The sequence below is a fragment of the Dendrobates tinctorius genome, unplaced genomic scaffold (assembly GCF_039654945.1).
Source record: "Dendrobates tinctorius isolate UK_male_01 unplaced genomic scaffold, ASM3965494v1 ptg000022l, whole genome shotgun sequence".
In the NCBI taxonomy this organism is placed as follows: domain Eukaryota; kingdom Metazoa; phylum Chordata; class Amphibia; order Anura; family Dendrobatidae; genus Dendrobates; species Dendrobates tinctorius.
Genome location: NW_027361690.1, coordinates 37,884,555 through 37,908,306, shown reverse-complemented (window position 1 = coordinate 37,908,306; position 23,752 = coordinate 37,884,555). Strand labels below are relative to the sequence as shown.

Here is a 23,752-nt window from a genome sequence, read left to right as displayed (position 1 = left end):
AAATCAGTGGTTCCAAGCGGACCACAGTTTGCAGGACAGAGTCATTTTCTCCTGGCTAAGTCTCTCATGTAGAATTCACAGAAGAGGACATTGCGCGGCGTTGGAGCGAGGGCAAGGTGAGTAGAATCATTTACAGTATTTGTTTTATACATTAAACAGTGGAAGAACAGTCGACATATATACCAAGATGGGAGTCAAATATACCAGGATGGGCCCATGATGGGGGACATATATACCAGTATGGGACCAAGGTGGGGGACATATATACCAGGATGGGGGACATATATACCATAATGGGGGACATGTACTGTATACCAAGATGGGCCCAGAATGGTAGACCTATATACCTGGATGGAGAACATATATACCAGGATGGGCCCAGGAGCTGGGACATACAGTATATTCCAGAATGAAAGACATACGTATATACCAGGATGGGGGACATATACACAAAGATGGGTACAGAATGGGATGTATATACCAGGATGGGCCCTTTAGTTGAGACATGTACATATACCAGGATGGGGGACATGTATACCAGGATGGGGGACATATATACCAGGATGGGGAACATATACAGGATGAGCCCAGGATGGAGAGCATACAGGCATGGCCGAAAGTGTTGACACTCTTGAAATTGTTCCAGAAAATAAAGTATTTCCCCCACAAAAAAACGAGAAAAGAAAGGCACATTGTATATGATTTCACGCAAAACCCCAAAATGGGCAGGACAAAATTGTTGGCACTCTCAACATAATATTTGGTTGCAATTTTTCTGGAATAAAAAACTCCAATCAATTTCTTCCTATAACCATCAGCAAGCTTCTTACACCTTTCAACTGGAATTTTTGATCATTCTTCTTTTGTAAACTGCTCCAGGTCTCTCGTATTTGAAGGGTGCCTTCTCCCAACAGCAATTTTAAGATCTCGCCACAGGTGTTCAATGGGATTTAGATCCAGACTCACTGCTGACCAAATCAGAACGCTCCAACAATTTCTTTCCATCCATTTTTGGGTGCTTCTTAAAGTATGTTTGTTTTCATTGTCCTGCTGGAAGACCCAAGACCTATGACACATACCCAGCTTTCTGACACTGGGCACTAGATTGCGACCCAAAATCCTTTGGTAATCTTCAGATTTCATTATGCCTTGCACACTATCAAAGGCACACAGTGCCAGAGCCATCAAAACAACTCCAAAACAACTCAAAAATATCCTTGAACCTACACCATATTTGATTGTAGGTACTGTGTTCTTTTCTTTGTAGGCCTCAGTCCATTTTCGGTAAACAGTAGAATTATGTGCTTTACCCAAAAGCTCTATCTTGGTCTCATCTCTCCACAAGATGCTTTCCCAGAAGTATTTTCGCTTGCTCATGTACATTTTAGCAAACTGCAGTCTGTCTATTTTTTGTTATGTCTCAGTAACAGCAGTGGGATCCTCCTGGGTCTCTTGCAATGGCCTTTCATTTCAGTCAAATGCCGAGAGATTGTTTGTGCTGACAGTGATGCACCCTCTGCTATAATAGTGTAGCAACTCACTCGGAAAAATAAGTAACGCACTAACAACTGCAACTGACCCTGCCAGTTCCAGTACAAACTAGAGATCCTGACCCTCAGTACCTATTGGTTCCTGCGTAAGCTGAATAGTCCTAAACTGCCTGAAAAGTTGTCTAGCGCACATTCTTCCTAAAGAATCAAAGGGCAAAGCAGAGTGCAAATTATCTACAGAAGGGAAGGAGTGCTGAAATAGAAAGAGATCCCAGAGCGAGTAAAAGAAACCATGAAATACAAAATAAAGGAGTAAGAACATACTGTTAGAGAATATGCCACCTACTTCCTAAAAAGAAACAGAAGATAGGTGCAGGGTAAAGAACATAAACAGCAAAGAGATAAACCCTTGTTAAACTATAGTCACACATAGCGACTCACCAGCAATCCCGACAACGATATCAACGTGTCAGGATCGCTGGTAAGTCGCTATGTGATCGCTGGTGAGCTGTCAAACAGACAGCTTCACCAGCGATCAGCACAGTGACACCGAGCGCCCGGCGTCGCTGTGTACGTTACTTACCAGCGCGCTGATGCAGGGAGCTGGTAACTAAGGTACACATCGGGTATCTAAGGGACGTGCGAATCTATGTTGAATCCATCTTTTTTCACTACCTGAAATTGCGATACTGACAAATGCATAATGTGAATGGGCAAGAAAAAGTTGACGCAAATTTTTTTTTTGTTAATGGTACATTTCAGTAAAGGACTATTCACACTGGCCAATTATCATATATGTTGCCCATTAATGTTTAAGTATCATGCAAGTGATAGATAAAACTGTAGCTCATTGAAACAATTTTCATGAAAGCATTGCTCCATTGTCACAGGAGTTTCACAAAGACAAACCACCAGCAACATTATCTCTGGTTTGAAAAGCATTTCTTGTGTAAAGGGGCCTATATTGTACTGATCTTTCATTCAGTATAGTGCAGCTCAACATTCTCCAGTAAAATATCACCAATGTAGATTTATACTGTATTGAAAAGTGATCATTTTTTCTAGATTAGATGCAATAAAAATCCACAGTCAAGTAATGAAGGTCCCTCAGAAGCGTGCTTTTGCTAAACATTTTCTGCAAGCTGACATGTTTGGTGATGTCCCATCATGGCCACCACATTTTCTGAGGTCTATACAACCACTTCTCCCGTACCTGCCATTCTGCCATTTTGTACAACTCAGCGCTGATCAGGTGTGTGCTTCTTTTTCATAAAATAGGCATGCAAATGTTACAGTTTTTTACCCCCTACTATGGGGATTTATAGAATAACTTCCCAAATTATAAGGCGTTGAAAATGATAGAATAGAATGGGCAAATCACATGCAATTATTTTAGTAATTTACTTATAAGTCAGGGATTTACTGCAAGTCGTAATAGACTCAGGACGGATCACTGTATAAACCACGTGGCTATCGAATATTTATAGGGATGGGCAATGTGCCCTATTAATTGTCATCTGACTGTGATTATGATGTGATAAATGTCATGATAGCACATTGACTAATGCATTATACATAGGATTATTGTGTTGGGGAAGTGTACAAATGATGACTTAGAGACGCTATCTAGGTACTGACAGTTGTACTAATCGTTTCTTTTGTGGACTCAGATTAAATTGCTGGCAGATGGCTGGAAAGATGTGAACCTGGGGATGATACAGGGCCGTTACGTGGCACAAAGCCTCATGAACACAAGCCAAGATATAGACAAAGTACAGAGGTATGATGTTGTTATCTATATACCCCATTTCTGGGGACATCTTTATTTCATCACATGTTGGAATCACACAAAGTGTCTATACAATTGATGAATTATTGGCGGGTATAGGCTAAACTCACCAAACATAATAGGACTTTGTCTACATTTACTAACCCCTGAAGTTTATAGCATAATCATGAGTGGGGTCCATCAGGACTATGAAAGGAGTCTTAAAGGGAACCTGTCACCAGGTTTGGTTTGGTTTGCCCCATATGAGATATGGCTACCTCCTTTCAGCCCTGATATACAGCATACTACTATAGGGTGTATATGCCCTCGAACTGGCCTGCAACAAAATAATTTATTATACTCACCTGGGGCACAGTTGGGTCCAAAGGGTGTCGCTGGTCCTAGTCTGGCACTTCACTTCTTTCAATACCGTCCTCCTTCTGTGCTTCGTGTGGATGATGAGTGCTACATCATCCACATAGTGTTCCCCGGCATCGCGTTCCCATACATGGGTACCTCCCTGCCCTGACTAGGGCAGAGTAAAGCACTGCAGAGCGCATGCGCCAGGGCTCTTCAACATACAGTCATATGTTAAAGTTTGGTCACCCCCTATTAATGTTAACCTTTTTTCTTTATAACAATTTTGGTTTTTGCAACAGCTATTTCAGTTTCATATATCTAATAACTGATGGACTCAGTTATATTTCTGGATTCAAATGAGGTTTATTGTACTAACAGAAAATGTGCAATCTGCATTTTAACAAAATTTGACCGGTGCAAAAGTATGGGCACATCAACATAAAAGTGACATTAATATTTCGTAGATCCTCCTTTTACAAAAATAACAGCCTCTAGTCGCTTCCTGTAGCTATTAATGAGTTCCTGGATCCTGGATGAAGGTATTTGTGACCATTCCTGTTTACAAAACAATTCCAGTTCAGTTAAGTTTGATGGTCGCCGAGCATGGACAGCCCGCTTCAAATCATCCCACAGATGTTCAATGATATTCAGGTCTGGGGACTGGGATGGCCATTCCAGAACATTGCAATTGTTCCTCTGCATGAATGCCTGAGTAGATTTGGAGCGGTGTTTTGGATCATTGTCTTGCTGAAATATCCATCCCCTGCGTAACTTCAACCTCGCCACTGATTCTTGCACATTATTGTCAAGAATCTGCTGATACTGAGTTGAATCCATGCGACCCTCAACTTTAACAAGATTCCCGGTGCCGGCATTGGCCACACAGCCCCAAAGCATGATGGAACCTCCACCAAACTTTACTGCGGGTAGCAAGTGTTTTTCTTGGAATGCTGTGTTTTTTAGCCTCCATGCATAACGCCTTTTTGTATGACCAAACAACTCAATCTTTGTTTCATCAGTCCACAGGACCTTCTTCCAAAATGTAACTGGCTTGTCCAAATGTGCTTTTGCATACCTCAGGCGACTCTGTTTGTGGCGTGCTTGCAGAAATGGCTTCTTTCGCATCACTCTCCCATACAGCTTCTCCTTGTGCAAAGTGCTCTGTATTGTTGACCGATGCACAGTGACACCATCTGCAGCAAGATGATGCTGCAGGTCTTTGGAGGTGGTCTGTGGATTGTCCTTGACTGTTCTCACCATTCTTCTTCTCTGCCTTTCTGATATTTTTCTTGGCCTGCCACTTCTGGGCTTAACAAGAACTGTACCTGTGTTCTTCCATTTCCTTACTATGTTCCTCACAGTGGAAACTGACAAGTTAAATCTCTGAGACAACTTTTTGTATCCTTCCCCTGAAAAGCTATGTTGAATAATCTTTGTTTTCAGATCATTTGAGAGTTGTTTTGAGGAGCCCATGATGCCATTCTTCATAGGAGAATCAAATAGGAGAACTACTTGCAAGTGGCCACCTTAAATACCCTTTCTCATGATTTGATACACCTGGCTATGAAGGTCAAAGCTCAATGAGGTTACAAAACCAATTTAGTGCTTCAGGAAGTCAGTAAAAAGTAGTTAGGAGTGTTCAAATCAAGAAAATGATAAGGGTGCCCATACTTTTGCATCGGTCAAATTTTGTTTAAATGCAGATTGCACATTTTCTGTTAGTACAATAAACCTCATTTGAATCCAGAAATTTAACTGAGTCCATCAGTTATTAGATAAATGAAACTGAAATAGCTGTTGCAAAAAACAAAATTGTTATAAAGAAAAAAGGTTAACATTAATAGGGGTGCCCAAACTTTAACATATGACTGTATCTCAGCACATGCGCACTGCAGTACTTTGCCTGGTAAGGGCAGAAAAGTACAGCTGCTAGGAGCACGATGCCGGGGAACACTGTGTGGATGACATACCACTCATCATCCACACAATGCACAGAAGGAGGATAGCATCAAAAGAAGAAGGGAGGCACCGCACTAGGACCAGCGGCACCCCTCAGAACCGACCATCCCCCAGGTGATTATAATAAAAGGTGTTTTTCTTTTCTTGCAGGCCAAATCTGGGGCATATATAGAGCATATTAGTATACTGTATATGAGCGCTGAAAGCTGGTGACCGTATCTTATATGGGGCAAACCTGGGGACAGGTTCCCTTTAATACAAATGGATCCATATAGCTTTTGGAAAAGTGATATTAAAGGGCATGCAATGGAATTCCTTAAATGTCTGATCAAAACTGCAGTGTTAATACATGGTTTATGAGGCTGTGCCTCTTTGAAGGACTTTTGGTGCTATTTTGGTTTGGTTTGATTCATAAAGGGAAATCTGTTAGCAGGTTTTTGCTAAGTAATCTGAGGGCGGTTTAAGGTAGGCATGACTTCAGGGATGTATCACTTAATAGGCTGTGTGCTGTTGTTCAATATAATAAGTGTTTTTTCAGCAGGAGATTATCACTGCTAGACTAGCTCCTGTGTGCATCTTGGTCCATCCACGCCACCAGCACTGATTAGCAGCTTTCTGTTAATATGCATTCTACACAGAATGTTGTGGTGTGGACTGTGTTAGCTTTCTGAGCTCTGCTACATGTTACATCTAAAAACTCTAATTGTATCACAACTGCTGCACCCAGTAAACTAAGTGGCACATTGCTGGAAATAGGGTCTCTTTTCCTACATCATGCTGCTCTCAGATGAGGTATCAAAAACCTAGTGACAGATTCCATATAAGATAATACCAAAATGCTTAAAAAGGTTGTCTGGGACTTACAGGGAATGTGTCATCAGAAAATTAACTATTGTTTAGATCATATTTTCATAGAATCATAGAATGCTAGCGTTGGAAGGGACCTCCAGGGTGATTGCGTCCAACCCCCTGCTCTTTGCAGGATTCATTAAACCATCTCACACAGATGTTTGTCCAGCCTCTGTTTGAAGACTTCCATTGAAGGAGAACTCACCACCTCTCGTGGCAGCGTGTTCAAATCACTGATCACCCTAACTGTCAAAAAGTTTTTTTTCTAATATCTAATCTGTGTCTTCTACCTTTCAGTTTCATTCCATTGCTTCTCGTGTTTCCATGTGCAAATCAGAATAAGTTCAGATATTTGTAGACGGCTTTTAAGTCTCCTCTTAGCTCTCTTTTTTGCAAGCTAAACATCCCCAGATCCTTTAATTGTTCCTTGTAGGACATACTTTGCAGGCCGCTCACCATCCTGGTAGCTCTTCTCTGAACTTGCTTCAGTTTTTTATGTCTTTTTTAAAATGTGAACTGGACACAGTACCCAAGTCTTTTTCACACGTGTTGTTGCTTAGTTCTATTCCTCCCATTCTGATGTAATTTTTGTTTTTCTTGCCCAGATGTAAAATCTTGCATTTCTCCCTGATGAATATCATTCTATTAGTTGCTGCCCATTGTTCAAGCTTATCTAGATCTTTCTGAATACTTTCTCTGTCTTTTCTAGTGTTAGCAGTCCCTTCTAGCTTTGCATCATCTGCAAATCTTGCACCGAGGCCTCCTTCCATCCTGATTATATATACATACTGTGTATATATATATATATATACATGTATATATATACTACTGGAACAACACGTCCATCTTTCCTCCCACCTATCTTCCTGCTACCTTTTTGACTGCTTACAATCTGGCTTCCGACCGCATCACTCCACTGAAACTGCCCTGACCAAAGTCACAATAACCTACTAACCGCCAAAGCCAAGCTACACTACTCCTGTCCTCCTCCTACTGGACCTGTCCTCTACCTTTGACACAGTAGACCATTCCCTATTACTACAGACCCTCTCATCTCTTGGCATCACAGACTTGGCCCTGTCTTGGATCTTGTCATACCTAACAGACCGGACATTCAGCGTCTCCCACTTGCACACCACCTTCTCACCTCACCCCCTATCTGTCAGAGTCCCGTAAGGTTCAGTCCTTGGACCCCTGTTCTTCTTCACTTACACCTTCAGACAGACAGCTCATAGAATCTCATGACTTTCAGTATCACCTCTATGTTGATGACACACAGATCTACCTGTCTGGACCAGATATCACCTCCCTACTAACCAGAATCCCACAATGTCTGTTTGCTATTACATCCTTCTTCTCCACTGGATTTCTAAAACTTAATATGGACTACAGAATTCATAATCTTTCCCCTATCTCACTCGACCCCCCAATAGACCTATCCATTAAAGTAAATGGCTGCTCACTCTCCCCAGTCCCACAAGCTAACTGCCTCGAGGTAATCCTTGACTATGATCTCTCCTTCAAACCGCATATCCAAGCCCTCTCCACTTCCTTCAACTCAAAAATATTTCCCGGATCTGTATATTCCTCAACCAAGAATCTGCAAAAACGCTATTCCATGCCTTCATCATCTCCCGCCTTGACTACTGCAAACACTCTCGCACTCCTCCAATCTATTCTAAACTTTGCTGCCCGACTAATCCACCTGTCCCCCCCCGCTATTCCCCAGCCTCTCCCCTCTGTCAATCCCTGCACTGCCTCCCCATTACCCAAAGACTCCAGTTAAAAACCCTAACCATGACATACAAAGCTATCCACAACCTGTGTCGTTCATACATCTGTACCTAGTGTCCTAGTACTTACCTGTACGCAACCTCCGATCCTCACAAGATCTCCTTCTCGACTCCCCTCTTCCCGCAATCGGATACAAGATTTCTCCTGTTCATCCCCCCTACTCTGTAACTCTCTACCACAACATATCAACTCTCGCCTACCGTGGAAACCTTCAAACGGAACCTGAAGACCCACCTCTTCTGACAAGCCTAAAACCTGCAGTAAACACTGATCGACTGTATCCTCACCCATCTCTTGTAGATTGTGAGCCCTCGTGAGCAAGGTCTTCTCTCCTCCTGTACCAGTCATGACTCGTATTGTTTACGCAATATGGGTGACACGGCACTCAGGAAAATTATGGTAGTTGGTGCTCAAGTCGGGTATCCAACCAATAAAATAATGATCTTGGCACTCAATATGTGAAAGATTCAGATTCTTTTTATTGCGTGCATCCAGACACAAACGAAATTAAACATTTTCAGTCCAACATAGGACCTTCATCAGAAATTCTTGTTGCTAGAAAAGAGAAATCAATATGGTAATATTCAAATAGGATAGGGCAGAATATCCACAAAAGAAAAAGTTCAGGCTGGATGGTATGTAACTATGGTGAGCTGGTAGCATCTAGACAGCATATGTGGACCATGGAGTCCACTTATTAGAATAGGCAGCTGTACACCGTTGGGCTTTGTAAGTAGGACCTCCGGGGGCAAGGCAATAGAGAGAGGGAACAGCGCTAGTGCAATAGGTAGTGTACCTTTTAGAGTGAATGGCACTATACCGCCCCAGTTTGTGGTGCAGAGAGGCCGTCTGGTGAGGAGGACGCCTCCTCCTCACCAGGCGGCCACTCTGCACCACAGGAGGTCCTATGTTGGACCAAAAACATTTAATTTTGTTTGTATTGTTTAAGATTATTGTACTTGCTTTTTATTATGGACCGTATTTTGCGGTTTATAAGAGCACCGGATTATAAGACGCACCCCAAATTTTGAGGAGAAAAATAGCAAAAAAAACTTTTTTTTTAATAAAATGGTGGTGCTTCTTACAATCCATGCGTCTTATTGCTTACTGGGGGTGGTGTCTTTGGTGAAGTGGGGTCCCAGGGTCGCTGCTGGCAGAGGCAGGAGTGGGGAAATGCTACAGACCCCAGACTAGGAGAAAGGGGTGTTTGGATGTGCGACGCTGTGGGTGTTTGGTGGTGCAGGGGCTCTGTCGACATTTTGTGTAAGTCCGGGATCCCCCATACTTCCCTGATTTATTTTGCGATGGACTCTGGGAAAATGGCCACCGAGGTCGGCGCATGCGCAGATGGAGATCTTGGTGCTGAGATCTCATCTTCCGAGATCTTGGTGCTGAGATCTCCATCTTTGCATGCGCTGCTCCCGAAGTCCACCGCAATGTAAACCATGGAAGTGCGGAGGTCCCAGGCTTTCACAAAATGCGAACACCCACAGTGTCGCACCTCCAAACACCCCTTCATCCCAGCCTGTGGCCTGCAGCAACGCGCTACTCTTGCCTCCTCCAGCAGCTACCCTGGGACCCTGCTATACCAAGGTATGTTCGAATTATAAGACGCACCCCATTTTCCTAAAAAATTTTGGGAAAAAAACTGCGCCTTATAATTCAAAAAATACAGTATACCCCTCCTCACATGTAAAGCACCATGGAATAATAAATAATAATAGTAATATACATGCCCTCCATCCTGGAATTTATGTCCCTTATCCTAGCCCCATCCTGGCATAAATATCCTCCATCCCTTATTCTGGACCCCATTACCTCCCATTTGTCAAGGTTATAGATGCTCTCAGAATTGTTCTGTCTGCATCAGTATGTTAGCAACAAAGTCTAATCATTTCCATGTGTCATGTACATTTATGAGCTGGTTTTATGTAGTTTCAATTAAATGTTTCAGGCTTGGTCATCTAATTTGTTACTTGACATACGAGGACCTGCAATGGTTTCAGCCCTTCCACTACCCACTAGGAACAGTGGAGAAGAAGCTGCTTGACTGTGTTTCACAGAGAACACTATCCCACCGTGGACGAGTAAGTTATCAAAGTATGACAAAGGACCTGAATTGCTGCATTTTAGTCCTATGTACAGTGGCTTGCAAAAGCATTCACCCCCCTCTTTTTTTTTTACCTATTTTGTTACATTACACCCTGTGTGTAAATATATTTGTAATCTGATTTGTGTGTGATGCATCAGCTCTAAATAATCTAAGTTGGTGAAGTCAAGTGAGAACAAAATAGGCATAAATTAAATTTATGGGATCAAATAACTAAAAATTGGCATGTGCATATGTATTCAACCATTTTGCAATGAAGCCCCTAAAAATTTCTGTTATAAGCAATTACCTTCATAAGACACATGCTTAGTGAAAGGAAGTCCCCTGTATGCAATCTAAGGCCATGTGCACACTTTGCGGATTCTGCTGCGGATCCGCAGCGTTTTTGGCCCTGCGGATTCGCAGCAGATTTTGCTGCAGTGTACAGTATCATTGTATTCAATGGAAATCAAAAAAACGCACTGCACATGTCAATTCTTTGTGCGGAATCCGCTGCGGTTTTACACCTTCTCCATTGGCCAGGTGTCAAACCGTAGGGGAAAACTGCAGGCTAATCCGCAGGTAAACCGCAGGTTTTTTGACCTGCGTATTTACCTGCGGATTTTTCCAAATCCGCGCGGAAAAATCTGCAACACCTTCCACAACGTGTCACATGTCAGTCAGTATATACACACATATTCTGAAAGGCCACAGAGGTTGCAACACCATTAACCCCTTTACGACCAATGACGGACACAGCATGTCATGAGTGGGTGTTAGTTCCAATGTCATGACGTACCATATCTGCTATGGATTAAAACTGTCACTGGGTAAAAACACTGACAGCTGAGTGGCACAGAAAGAGATGCAGGGACCCATGCCAGTGGTCCCTGCACTCATATGTCTGTAATCGGTCAGTCATTCTGACTAACCGATCACACCATGATTGCGCAGGAGGGGATGAAATATCGGCACCTCCCACTGCAGGAGATCGGCGCTGCTAATGGCCGAGTTCCTGCAGTAACAGCCAGTGACAGCTCCATCCCTGGCTGTTTAACCCCCTAAATACTGCTATCGATAGCAATTGCAGCACTTAGAAGGCAGGGACGGGAAGCCCGATCGTTGCCATAGTGCCCCACGTCATTACGACCCCCAGTTCCAGAAGCGATGGAAAGCATCTTAGACCATGCTAAGAAAAGAACTAAGCAGCTTGTGTCAGTGCAGCACTGACAAATATAAAGCATTGCAATTCTGGTGCATTACAATACTTTATACCAGCGATCAAACTGAAAAAAGTGAAAGACACATAGAGAGGGACTAAGTAAATAAAAGTAAAAAAAATCTACAAACATTTAAAAAATCACAAAATAATAAAACAATAAAAAACATACCCATAAATACACATTTTTAAAATAAACAAAAAAGTACACACATTTGGTATCGCTGCATCCAGAATGACCTGATCTACAGTATAAAACTGTCACACTAGTTAACCCTTAGAGTAAACGCCTTAAAAAAAAATAAGGGCAAACTATGGTTTTTCATCATACTGCTGGAGAAAAAGTGAATTAAAATGTTGTCAAAAAGACAAATGTAAATAAAATGGCATCGCTGAATACGTAATCTTGTCCCTCAAAAAACAAGCCACCATACAACTTCATCATTGGAGAATTAAAAAAGCTAGAGCTCTCAAAATAAAGCGATGCCACAACATTTTTTCAATAAAATAGCTTTTATTGTGTAAAAGCAGCAAAGCATGAAAAAGTGCTATCGCTGTAATCGTACTGACCCAAAAGAATAAAACTGTCTTATCATTTTTACCACACACTGTAGTGATTATTCTTCAATTATCACCCTGTCTAAACCCAACTTTAGGCTTTGTTCATATCATGTTAATGGATTTTGCTTGCTGTATACCCCAGTAACAGCTCCTGATATATACCTCTGATTGAAGGGAAGTCTGTACCATATCCAAATTTAGAGACGTACAGTAGGACACATGACTCATTAGGTTCAACTGTAAAAAAAAACCCGTACCAAACAGTATATCACATTTCCCACAATTATTTTCAATTGTATACTGACATATACATATACAATAGAGGCCCAAATAACACTTTTTGGCCTCTTATAGACAATAGAAATACTCCCATGCTCAAAAAAGTAAAATTTTTACTAACATAAATAACACATCAAAAAGATTTTAAAAAAACTAGAGGCCTGTATGGAGAAAAGGTATACCATTAATCATTATACATCCATAATTTATTCATACCATAAGGTATGTTATGTTCACCTAGTGGCGCAGTGTAAATGTAGATTCAGATACAGAAATCAAATTGATTTATTTTTAAATGGGGTTATCTAGTTCTATGCAAAATAACTAACTATATACTGTAGCCTTATTGAAATAGTAATGAACATCTATGGGTCACGAAGTGTTGGGCTCCAAGTGCATTAAAATGAAAAAGAGTAAGAAGGTGCTTAGGTAAATACTACATTGAGTGGAGCAAACACAGACCCAGACACATGGGTGTCAGAGTCCACAATTAACAGATGTGATGCAAAAAAACACTTTAGGATGACAAATAAACAAAGTAAGCGCCTGGGACAGGAACCTAAGCTGGACAGTAGGGAATTGTCTGTCAATCGGGTATCGGAACGAAGAAGGAAGAATAAGAGAGACGAAGAGGAAATGTACCATGTGGTGAGGCATCAATGAAATGGAAAGCTTAGTATCAACCATATTGGCATAGAAAATGCCCCCAAGGGGAGAAGGATGCGGAACCGTGGGTGAAAGTATAGGACTCTTGCTTGCTGGACTGTAATGCCATTATTGGGGAGGATTTGGGATAGCTAAGAAGAAGAGCTCAGTGAAGTGGAAAACGAGAATACTCTAGGAAAGGGAAGGAAAAGTGTGTGATATCGTTCCATGTAATAACTGAAACGTCCATGAAGATGAATGCCAACTATCTGTTGTACATAGTTCCTCCAAAGTTATTGTTCAGTAAAAATATGTTTGTTTATGAACTATGGCCTCTCTCTTTGAATTTTGCAACATCTGGTCCTGGTCAGCCGAAAACAATGACACCATGCGGTCTTCAAAGGTGTATCACCATCACAACTAGAGTCCACAAACCCAGCCAAGATCTACATTTTCATGTAGTGTGGTGGGACGTGAAGCACAGGTACCACAGCTACCACCCAGCGCCACGTTACAACATGATAAATAAACTTTACCTTGATCTCTGCCTTGGTCAGATCTCTATGATGACCGAATGGGGAGTTTGTCCAACATTAAATACGGTAGTATGAGAATCTTCAACACATTACTCACATGCAAATCCCCTTATCCCACACTATGCTGGACCTGTGATGTTCATCCTTTATTCTGCTACTCTGCTGGCCCTGTGATTGACCAGATCCAGAGGGGAAACATGTGGGGTGTAAAAGATACTCATTCTTTTGCACCCTCCTTATAAGGAATTGGTTGTTTACTTTGCGACTATAGTGCCTTTATTTGCCCTTAATCCCTTCTCTCATCTGCTAACAAAGTTTATTTATGAACAATGTTTCTTTGTGTAACTGTCTGATAGAGATTAATTAGGGGCAATCTAGGGTGAACCATTAGTGAGCTGGTGTACCACTGTCGTTTAAAGGCCCCGTCACACTAAGAGATATCGCTAGTGTGGCGCCCCTGAGGGTTCAGTCGCCACAGAGGTACTACACCTCCTCCTGAGGTGTGGTACCCCACCATTCAGGTAAGGTGGAGACTCCTGACCACACTCCAACACCTGCATCCCACACAACATAGTAGTGTAGCAAAGCACCCTTTGGTGGCTCCCTGCTTGGAACACGAAGCGTGCTGGGAGGCAGGTGGAGTTAGTTGGCACCAAAAGAGCGGGAAGAGTTTAGGATTTAGTCAGTCTGACAGAGCCAGTAGAGGAGTGAAGATCTCCTGAGTGGGATGGATGAAGGAAGTGCTGCAGCCGACCTCAGTGACCTGGGTCCGCTGGCACAGGAGAGAAACATTGATGGGAAGCCTGACTCTCTCCATAAGAAGGAAGGATTAGTACGGAATGTAAGGAGAGGAGGACTAAGGATCAGGGTTAGAGCAGAACCCTTCCCAAGTTCACAGCGCAAGGCCGGGGTCCGGTCCCCGAGGTTGGCGTCACGAATCATTCACTCATAAACTTTAATCAGCATTCGCACACTCAACATTTCCCCCCTTTTACAATGGAAGCCCAGGGCCATGGACCGGGTCACAGCTACCGTGACAACTCCCATTGAAATCCACCGGGCCCGGCTCCGAGTACCCCGCCGACCTGGCGAGACCCTGGGGGCGATCCACTAGCAATATCGCTATAACGTCACTGGTTTTGTGACGCAGCAGCGATATCGCTATGTGTGATACTTACCTCTGACCGGCTCCACCGCTGATTATCGCTGATTGCGCGAGAACGGCCTGGGCCGTTTCTCGTCGTCAGCTTCCTGCTGGGCTTCCTGCTGTGGAGATGAGCGACACGTGGACGCGGGCGGGAGGACGTCTTCATCGCCGCATCTGACAGGTAAGTAGCGACCGCCGACCGCTGCTATGTCGCTGGTGAGATCTGTCTGTTTGGCAGCTCACTAGCGACCGTTTAGCAATGCACCAGCGATCCTGACCACGTCATATCGTTGTCGGGATCGCTGGTGCATCGTTAAGTGTGACGGTACCTTTACATTTAGGGTGCCAAACTCCGCGGCTAGGTAGTGCAAAGTCCCGGGTTTATCTATAGGGTATTATTAGTGTCTTTTTTTGCTTGGTGTCAAATAGGGCTGTATTATCTATTTGCCCTTTATACCCTCTTCATAGGGTTTTTATTATGCTTGTCTTTTTTTGGCTATTGTTGGATTTCAGGTTTTAAAGTATATTGTGAGGGGTTGACACACTCAGCTGCTTCACAAGGTAGACACAGGAAAGGTTTTGGTAGTAGATCACCTGCTGATTTTATTATGAACAGCATAAAACCTAAGCAGGGTTCCGAATATAAACAGAGCCTTTCTGGCTTAACGGTAAAACAAAACAAAGATTCAGTCCAAAAGAGTCCTTTCCCTGCAGAGTTCACCCGCAGGTAGCACACACCATCTTCAGCTCCTCCTGGAGCCACGTGGGAGTTCCTCCTCTCCCAAGACACACCACCAACTTATTCTCTAGATAAGCTATTTAAGCTAGACCATGTGATGATCGATCACCTGACTGTGACATCATCCCAGGTCCAGTCAGTACACATGTCGGTGTCAGCTCTGCAAGTGGAGATATGGTGAGCACCCTCACACCCGCTCTATGAGTGCCCACATAAAGCCAACCCATTTATGAAACTTTAATTTAACTCTCTCAACACAGTGTGCTGGAGAAAAAATATCCTGGTTTCACATTACTGACGCCAATATGCACAGTGACACACATCTTCACTCATACACTGTGCCAATGATCCTGTCACAATATCTAATAAATCATTTTTAAAGGGAATTTGTATGTGAGCACTGAATGGGGAGTTTTCATCTCTGTTATCTGTCTTTTTCTGAGGTCTTCTCAGCTGAAGTTGAATGTGCAGAGAAAAACAAATTTGTAAAATAAAAAACGGTCTTAAACTTTTGCTGGAAAAAAGGCAAAAATAAATGCATTTAAGAAAATAAAAACTGCCCCGAAAATTGGGCAACCCCTTTAAGTGTTCCCAGTTTTATGAAGGTAAAGAGAAGTTACAGTTCAGTGAATTTTAAGAGCGAATTCTAAACTAGCATATACTATTTTCACATTGAAAATGTTCTGGATTTATGTAATGGCCATATTTTTCTGTGAACACGTAAATAATTCTGCTAGTTTTATAGTCGGGGTATAAACTTTGCCATAAGACACTACTCGTTTTTAGTATGACTTACTTTACATTTCAGCTGGCTTACTCCCTAGTGAGTCTACTGAAAAGAGCTAATTTGCAGCCTGCGGACTTTAAGGAGTTGACCAGATGGAGAAGTTTGCTTCCTGAAATGGGAGTTACATTCTTCCAGTCCCTTCCAAGGATTGATGTTACCTCTCTACTTCCTCAACTACAATCATCTGATCTTTCGACTGCCCAGGTATGTTATATGCATGTCTTTGGAGGAAGCCGCTGGTTAGTAATCTTGCAGTTAGGAATAATATGCATTATATTCATTTTAGTTTATTGATTCTATTTCAATAAATTCTATTATTTAATGAAAATGCCCCCCTAAAAAAAAAATATTCATTGCAATGTATCTTTATTTAATTAGTAACTTTTTTCAAATTTTTTTAGTTAAAAAAATTTGGTCTATGTCACTGTTCCATGAATCCCATAACTTTTTAGTTTTTTATTGATGGACTTGTGTGAGGGTTTGTTTTCTGCATGTGGAGCTGATGTTTTTTTTATACACGTGATGTTTTTATCAATTTCAATTACATTTTTTGGGAGGACCTGCGGTTTTACCTGCGGAATGCTCTGCGGTTTTGCCCTGCGGTTTTTCATCTCCTCAATGGAGGAGATGGCAAACCGCAGCGGAATCCGCAGAAAGAATTGTCCCAATTAATTTGCACAGCACTGTAATTAGTCCCCTTTAGGCTATGTGCACACGCTGCGGATTGGTCTGCGGATTTGTATCTGCGGTACCACAGGTAAAACCGCAGGTAAAATGACCTGCGGTTTTACCTGCGGATTGGCCTGCGGTTTTACCCTGCGGTTTATCATCTCTACAATGGAGGAGATGGTAAACCGCAGCAGAATCCTCAGAAAAGAATTGACATGTCACTTCTTTCTGCAGATTCAAAACCGCAGCTTTTCCGCAGTGAAAAATCGGCAGCATGTGCACAGCAGATTGTAAATCACATAGATTTACATGCTACTGTACACTGTCTGCAGAGCTGCTGCAGATCCGCAGCGGATCCGCAGCAAAAACCGCAGCGTGTGCACATAGCCTTAGAGGACTTGAATCTGCAATTACTTGATCACCTAGACAATATACTACAATGCTTTAATATGACAATGTATTGTTAAATTGATGATTTCATATGAAGTCAACCACAGATAGAACTTCATAGGATATTTCACATGGTAAACATGGAGGTCTCAGAAAGCCCCTGGCTGTCATGGCAACAGACTGGACACCACGATAGCAACTGCGCCGATGGCCATCTTGAAGTGATGGCTGGCATGTTGAAGGCTTTTAAATACATCTGTTCCACTTAAATGTGGCATTTAAGAGGTTACCGTGATGCAGTTTTAGCTACCTAGTTACTGTTAGGTGCTGGTTATGTAACAGAGTCGGCACTCGTACCACATGGAAAGGACCACCATTAAGGTGTGAAGGAAGGCTCCTCTCCTCATAGCCACTGGATCACATTTCTCATTAGTGCTATAAGAGTGAAATATAAGTATTAACAGAAACCTTTAATCCGGCACAAAATGCACCAGAATTGTTGAATTGATGGACAACGCAAAATCTGGAATCACTCAGAACAAAGTAGAAACTTGTCTTTTTTATTCCAGTTAATGGGAGTTAAACTCGTACACCAAACGGTTGCACAATATGTGCTCAAAAAGACTGTAATACATTTGAGGCAATCCCCACAAATTGTCCAGTCATGCCCCTTTTAGTGAATATTTTTTTTCAAAATCTGTCATACATGTCACAGAAGAAGATTATAAAATATGTACCGTACATCTTAAACAAATTTCCTCTCTCATTTTGGTGATTGGATTTCTGTATCTCCAAAATACTGACTTTATATGTGTCCACTAATTAAGCTATTTGTGCCTTAAAGGTGCCATTCATTTGACAGCTTTACCTCAAGACCCCTTTATACACTTGCATGCTAGGTATCGGTTGGTGTGTGTATTGTCCATGTGAAGATCTATGGCATCATACCTATCATGAGAACAAGAGAGTCAGATGTTGAAATCCAACATGTCCAATCTTCCTTTCTAAGAAAGGATTTTAGCGTGCACTCAGTCTTAATAACTATGAGGTGCTGGTGTAACAGACCAGAAGGTCGAAATATAGATTGATTAATTAATTAACCAATCTTCCTTTCTGACTTCATTTTCTAGGGTGAAGTCAGAAGGTCACAAAGGGTTAGGACCAGGGGCAGACCCTGACAGCTTGGGGCCCCTGTGTAAAAAAAAAAAAGGTGTTTGGGCCCCACTCCTCTTATGGCAACCAAGCTACAACTTTACATAGTTTCCTTATGTACATCACAGTCCCATATTATAGTGTCGTCTCTTGTTATGTACAGCACTGTCCCTTATATACTGGATTATCTTGTCATTTTTGTTACTTACAATGCCCTATTCTTTATTTCATAGTGTCCTGTCTTCTTAGATATAACCTGAAATGTAATGACTCCTGATGGAACATGGGAAAGCTTCTTTTCAGATGACCGAGGCTGATGGATTGGTCTCCTGGTCAGGTTCTGCTCCATCAGCAGACATTTTGTTATATATTTAACAAGAGAGGACTCGATGTAATAATGAAAGTGCAGTGTGATTAACCAAAGTAACAAGAATACGCTATGTAAGGGACCTTGCTCTATATAACAGCTCACTTACTTTGTTCTGCAAGCATGTGCCTGCAGCATAACTTTCCCACGTACGGTAGTTGGGATAACTCTTGTCATTCTCTTTCTTTCCAGGCGCTTTCAATACTCAATAACATTACTTCAAAATCAAATGTAAGTATTTGATGCAGGCAAATGATAACTTTCTATATAGATTTATTTCCAGTGCTAAGCATTTCTATTTCCTCCTTCATTTCAATCTTCCTCCATCATATACAGTATGTGCACATGTGGACCACCAACTATTCTTAGTAATTGTGTTATTCTTGTAGATTTGTAGGGAAACTGCATTTATATAAGACATTTCCACTGTAATTTTATTCTAATAATCCAGACTGCCTGACAAAATTTCAGTTCATTTTTTGATGCTAGGGAATGCCCAGTAAATGTGAGCTTTTGAGGTTTTTTCTTTCTGAACTAAAGTCAACAGGATCTCTTTACTGCTGTCACCCATCCAGAGGCTGTGGGCCCACGTAGCGTTTTAAAACGCTCACTAAAAACCGGACTCCTTCCCAGAAATCGTGAGTTTTTTTCCCGCGCGATTTTACCGCGATTATGATCGCGATTTTGCCGCGATTTTCGCATGCGATATTCAAGCACTTTCCAAGCGATTTGAAGCATCGCTTGGAAAGTGATTGACAGGTTGGTCATACTCGTCAAACATAGTGTTTGACAAGTGTGAGCAGGTTTTTACTATTGAGGCCGCCTATGCGGCATCAATAGTAAAAGATAGAATGTTAAAATGCTAAAAAAAATAAAAAAATCGGGGTATATTTACCTTCCGGCGTCCCGCGCTGCATTCCCGGGCCTCAGCGTTCCCAGTAATGCCTTGCGAGACCTGTGATGACGTAGTCTCGCGTTGCTATAGCGATCTCGCGAGACAGCTAGAGTCACACGAGACTACGTCATTACAGGCCTTGCCGCAAGGCATTACTGGGAACGCTAGGCCGGGAATGCAGCGCGGGACATCGGAAGGTAAATATACCCCGATTTTTTATTTTTTATTCTTTTTTTTACAGGGGTATGGTACCCAGGGCCTGGAGGACAGTCTCCTCTCCTCCACACCGTTGGTACCAACCGCACATAAGACGCTTAACTTCCCGCATGGTGGGCATAGCCACATGCGGGAAGTAAGCGATTCTCATGCATTCCTATGGGTGCGGAATCGCGGCAATTCTTTTCGATTCCGCACAAAAGAATGAGCATGCTGCGATTTTTTCCGCGATGCGATTCCGCCGCGGAAAAAAGCGCAGCATTAGTACAGCATGTGCGGAATGCCATAGGAATGCATGGGGGGGCGTTCTGTACACGATTTTTAAGCATTTTCGCAGCGTTTTCGCGCCGAAAATCGCGGCAAAAACGCTTAAAAATCGCTACGTGGGCACATAGCCTTAGACTGGCCCACCAGAGAACTGGAGAGTTCAATGGTGGGCCCTGACCTCTCCTTCAGGAGTGTTTATAGTGCACATCTTGCAGTTACTATGGAGCTCTTGAGTGGGGTGGTACCAGGCTCCACCAACTGGATTTCAACGGTATTTGAACAATCACGTGATAACCATTCAAATCAGCAAGCAGAGCCGAATCCTAACATAGAGTATTTTATTTTTATGGAACGGAGTCCGGGGAGTAATCGTGGCTAACGGTGGCTGCTCTGTCGCACCCTGGCCCGCTGTCACATAAGCACACTGTCCCTTCTGTAGTGCACTTACTTGTAAGGCAGGCTTCTCTCTGGACTGCTGGCCCTTCTTTTTCTTCAACACTACACAATGACAGTCAGAGTCCAAATCCAGTTTCAACAAAACAACTGTACTCAGCTCGTCCAGTTTAGTCACAGAAACAGCACAAGGTTCTTCACAATATATCACCATTCTGTTCCCTGTGCTGTCCATCACTTCTCCAGGAATATCGCAGGGTCGTACCGTCGCCTTCTATACCGCAGCTTCCTGACTGGGCAGGCTAATCTGCTTCAGAGGTTCCCCACCCGCTTCCCTCTCCAGAGGTGAAGTAGAAGTATGGCTCCTCCATTCCTTGCTAGGTCGTAGACCCCGGACGTTTAGGGTTGTTCCCACAAAGTTAGCTGCTACCATCTTGATGCTGCCCTGTATTCCTCCACTGCAGTGTGACTGTTAGCCCCAGGCCCTGGACGTCTGGGCTCCCCAGCTTAAACATTACGGGACACAACTGTCCTGTCCTGGCTCCCAGCCCTTACTGACTAACTCCAGGAAGCTCCCCAACTACTCCCAGTTGGCCCCTCTTAACTCACTAAATCCTATTGGTCTAACCTACTCCTTTCTTACTCTATTGTGCCCCCCAGTGGGCTAAATCTAAATCCTACACTTTCCCTATATCTGTTTAACGCAATTATATTTATATATTTATACAATTCATGAGGCAACATAGCAATATTATAAGACATATAAAATATACCAGCTTCTCAGGAACATAATCAAGGGGCTGGCAGCTACTTCCTGTGTTGAGCGGTCACATGGTACCGATCATTAAGGTAATGAATATGCCTCTACGCCTATGGGAGTGGAGTCGCGTCCATATTCATTACCTTAATGAGTGGTACCACGTGACCGCTCAACACAGGAAGCAGCTACTGGCCCTGGGACAACAGAGGATGCAGAGAAGTTTAGCGATGGCACGAGGAGGGTGAGTATGATGTCCCAGCCACTGGTTCCTGCCACCGCTCCCTCTCCCCCGCTGGCTTTCTGCACAATGACTCGTGTATAAGCCGAGGGGGACATTTTCAGCACAAAAAATGTGCTAAAAATCTCGGCTTATACACGAGTATATACGGTATATCGTTACAGTTGTGTGAAAAAGGGTTTTCCCCCTTCCTGATTTCCTATTCTTTTGCATGTTTGTCATACTTATGTTTCAGATCACCAAACAAATTTAAATATTAGACAAAGATAACACAAGTAAACAAAAAATGCAGTTTTTAAATGAAGGTCTTTTTATTAAAGGAAAAAGAAATCCAAACCAGCAGGGCCCTGTGTGCAAAAGTGATTGCTCCCTAAACTTAATAACTGGTTGGGCCACCCTTAGCAGCAACAACTGCAATCAAGTGTTTGCAATAACTGACAATGAATCTTTTACAATGCTCTGGAGGAATTTTGTCCCACTAATTTTTGCCGAATTGTTGTAATTCAGCCACATTGGAGGTTTTTCAATCATGAACCTCCTTTTTAAGGTTATGCCACAGCATCTCAATCGGATTAAAGTCAGAACTTTGACTAGGTCACTCCATAGTCTTAATTTTGTTTTTCTTAAGCCATTCAGAGGTGAAATTGCAGGTGTGTATTGGATCATTGTCCTCCTGCATAATCCAGTACACTTCTGCTTGAGGTCAGGAACAGAAGTCCGGACATTCTTCTTCAGGATTTTTTGGTAGATAGCAGAATTCATAGTTCCATTTACTGCAATAAAGTCTTCCATGTCCTGAAGCATCAAAACATCCCTAAACCATCAGAATGTTCCTTTTCTTAAATGCTGAGTATCTTCTACACCAGATGTAATAAGATATACACCTTCCAAAAAGTTCAACTTTTGTCTCATCAGTACAAAGAGTTGTTTTCTGGCAAAACTGAGATGAGCCTTTATGTTCTTATTGCTCAGCAGTGGTTTTTGTCTCAGAACTTTGCCATACAGACCATTTTTACCTAGTCTCTTTCTTATGGTGGAGTCTTGAACACTGATCTTAATTGAGGCAAGTGAGGCCTGCAATTTTTTGGAAGTTGTGGCGTCTTTTGTGGCCTCAAGAATGAGTTGTCGCAGCACTCTTGGGATAATTTTGGTCTGCCGGCTACTCTTGGGACGGTTCACTACTGTTCCATGTTTTCGCCACTTGTGGATAATAGCTCTCTATGGTTCGCTGGAGTCCCAAAGCTTGAGAAATGGCTTTTTAACCTTTTCCAGACTGATAGATCTCAATTACTTTGTTTCTAGGCCACATAGAAAAAGGGGAGGGATGTATTCGGCACATGAACTTGTAGCTTAAAATCAAAAAAACATTATTAGAATGTCAAGCTATGTTAAAAATATTAAAAGACAAGGTGTTTTAATATTTTTAATATGGCTTGACATTCTAATAAAGTTTTTTGGATTTTAAACTACAAGTTGATTTGCTGAATACACCCTCCCCTTTTTCTATGTGGCTGTGCTTCTCAGTGGGACCAGCACTCACCTGTTACACATTGGACCCGGTCTCATTTGGATTGGATTGCTACAGTTCGAAGCTCCTTGACCCCCTCTCGCCTCCTTACTTTGTTTCTCATTTGTTCTGTAATTTCTTTGTATCGCATCATGATGTTTAGCTTTTGAGGACTTTTAATTTTCTACCTTACTTTGTTACGCAGGTCCTATTAAAGTGATTTCTTGATTGAGAACTGGTGTGACAGTAATCAGGCCTGGGTGTGGCTAAGGAATTTGAACTTAGCTCCCCAAAGATGTCATAAACCACAGTTAATTTATGCTTTGGGGTCTGCAATCACTAATCACTTTTTTCACACAGCACCCTGTAGGTTTGGCTTTACTTTTCCCTTCATAATAAAGACATTCATTTAAATACTGCATTTTGTGTTTACTTGTGTTATCTTTGTCTAATATTTGAATTTGTTTGGTGATCTGAAACTTTTTTATACTAAGTCATGTGGCAAAGCTTGTTAAAAGCTTGATATTGACTTTTAGATTTGCTGCCTTCAATAAGTGGCTTTAGAGTTCAAGTCATCTTCCTCACTGAAGAGGCTATTTGCATATTTAATTTTCCAGAGAAGCCCAGCATGGTCTGTAAGTCTCTTTATGCCAGCTTGACACTCTCCAACGGGATG

The 23,752-nt window shown here is 42.3% G+C and overlaps 1 protein-coding gene across 1 annotated transcript in view; it reads left to right on the top strand.

The window, feature by feature from the left end:
- The window catches only part of STRC (stereocilin), a 117,993-nt gene that overhangs the window by 6,317 nt on the left and 87,924 nt on the right, over window positions 1–23,752 (top strand). Inside the window, exons 8-9 of the mRNA XM_073569132.1 lie at window positions 2,556–2,742; window positions 3,161–3,270. Of these exons, the coding sequence (XP_073425233.1) occupies window positions 2,556–2,742; window positions 3,161–3,270 (297 nt within the window). The remainder of the gene's footprint in view (window positions 1–2,555; window positions 2,743–3,160; window positions 3,271–23,752) is intronic.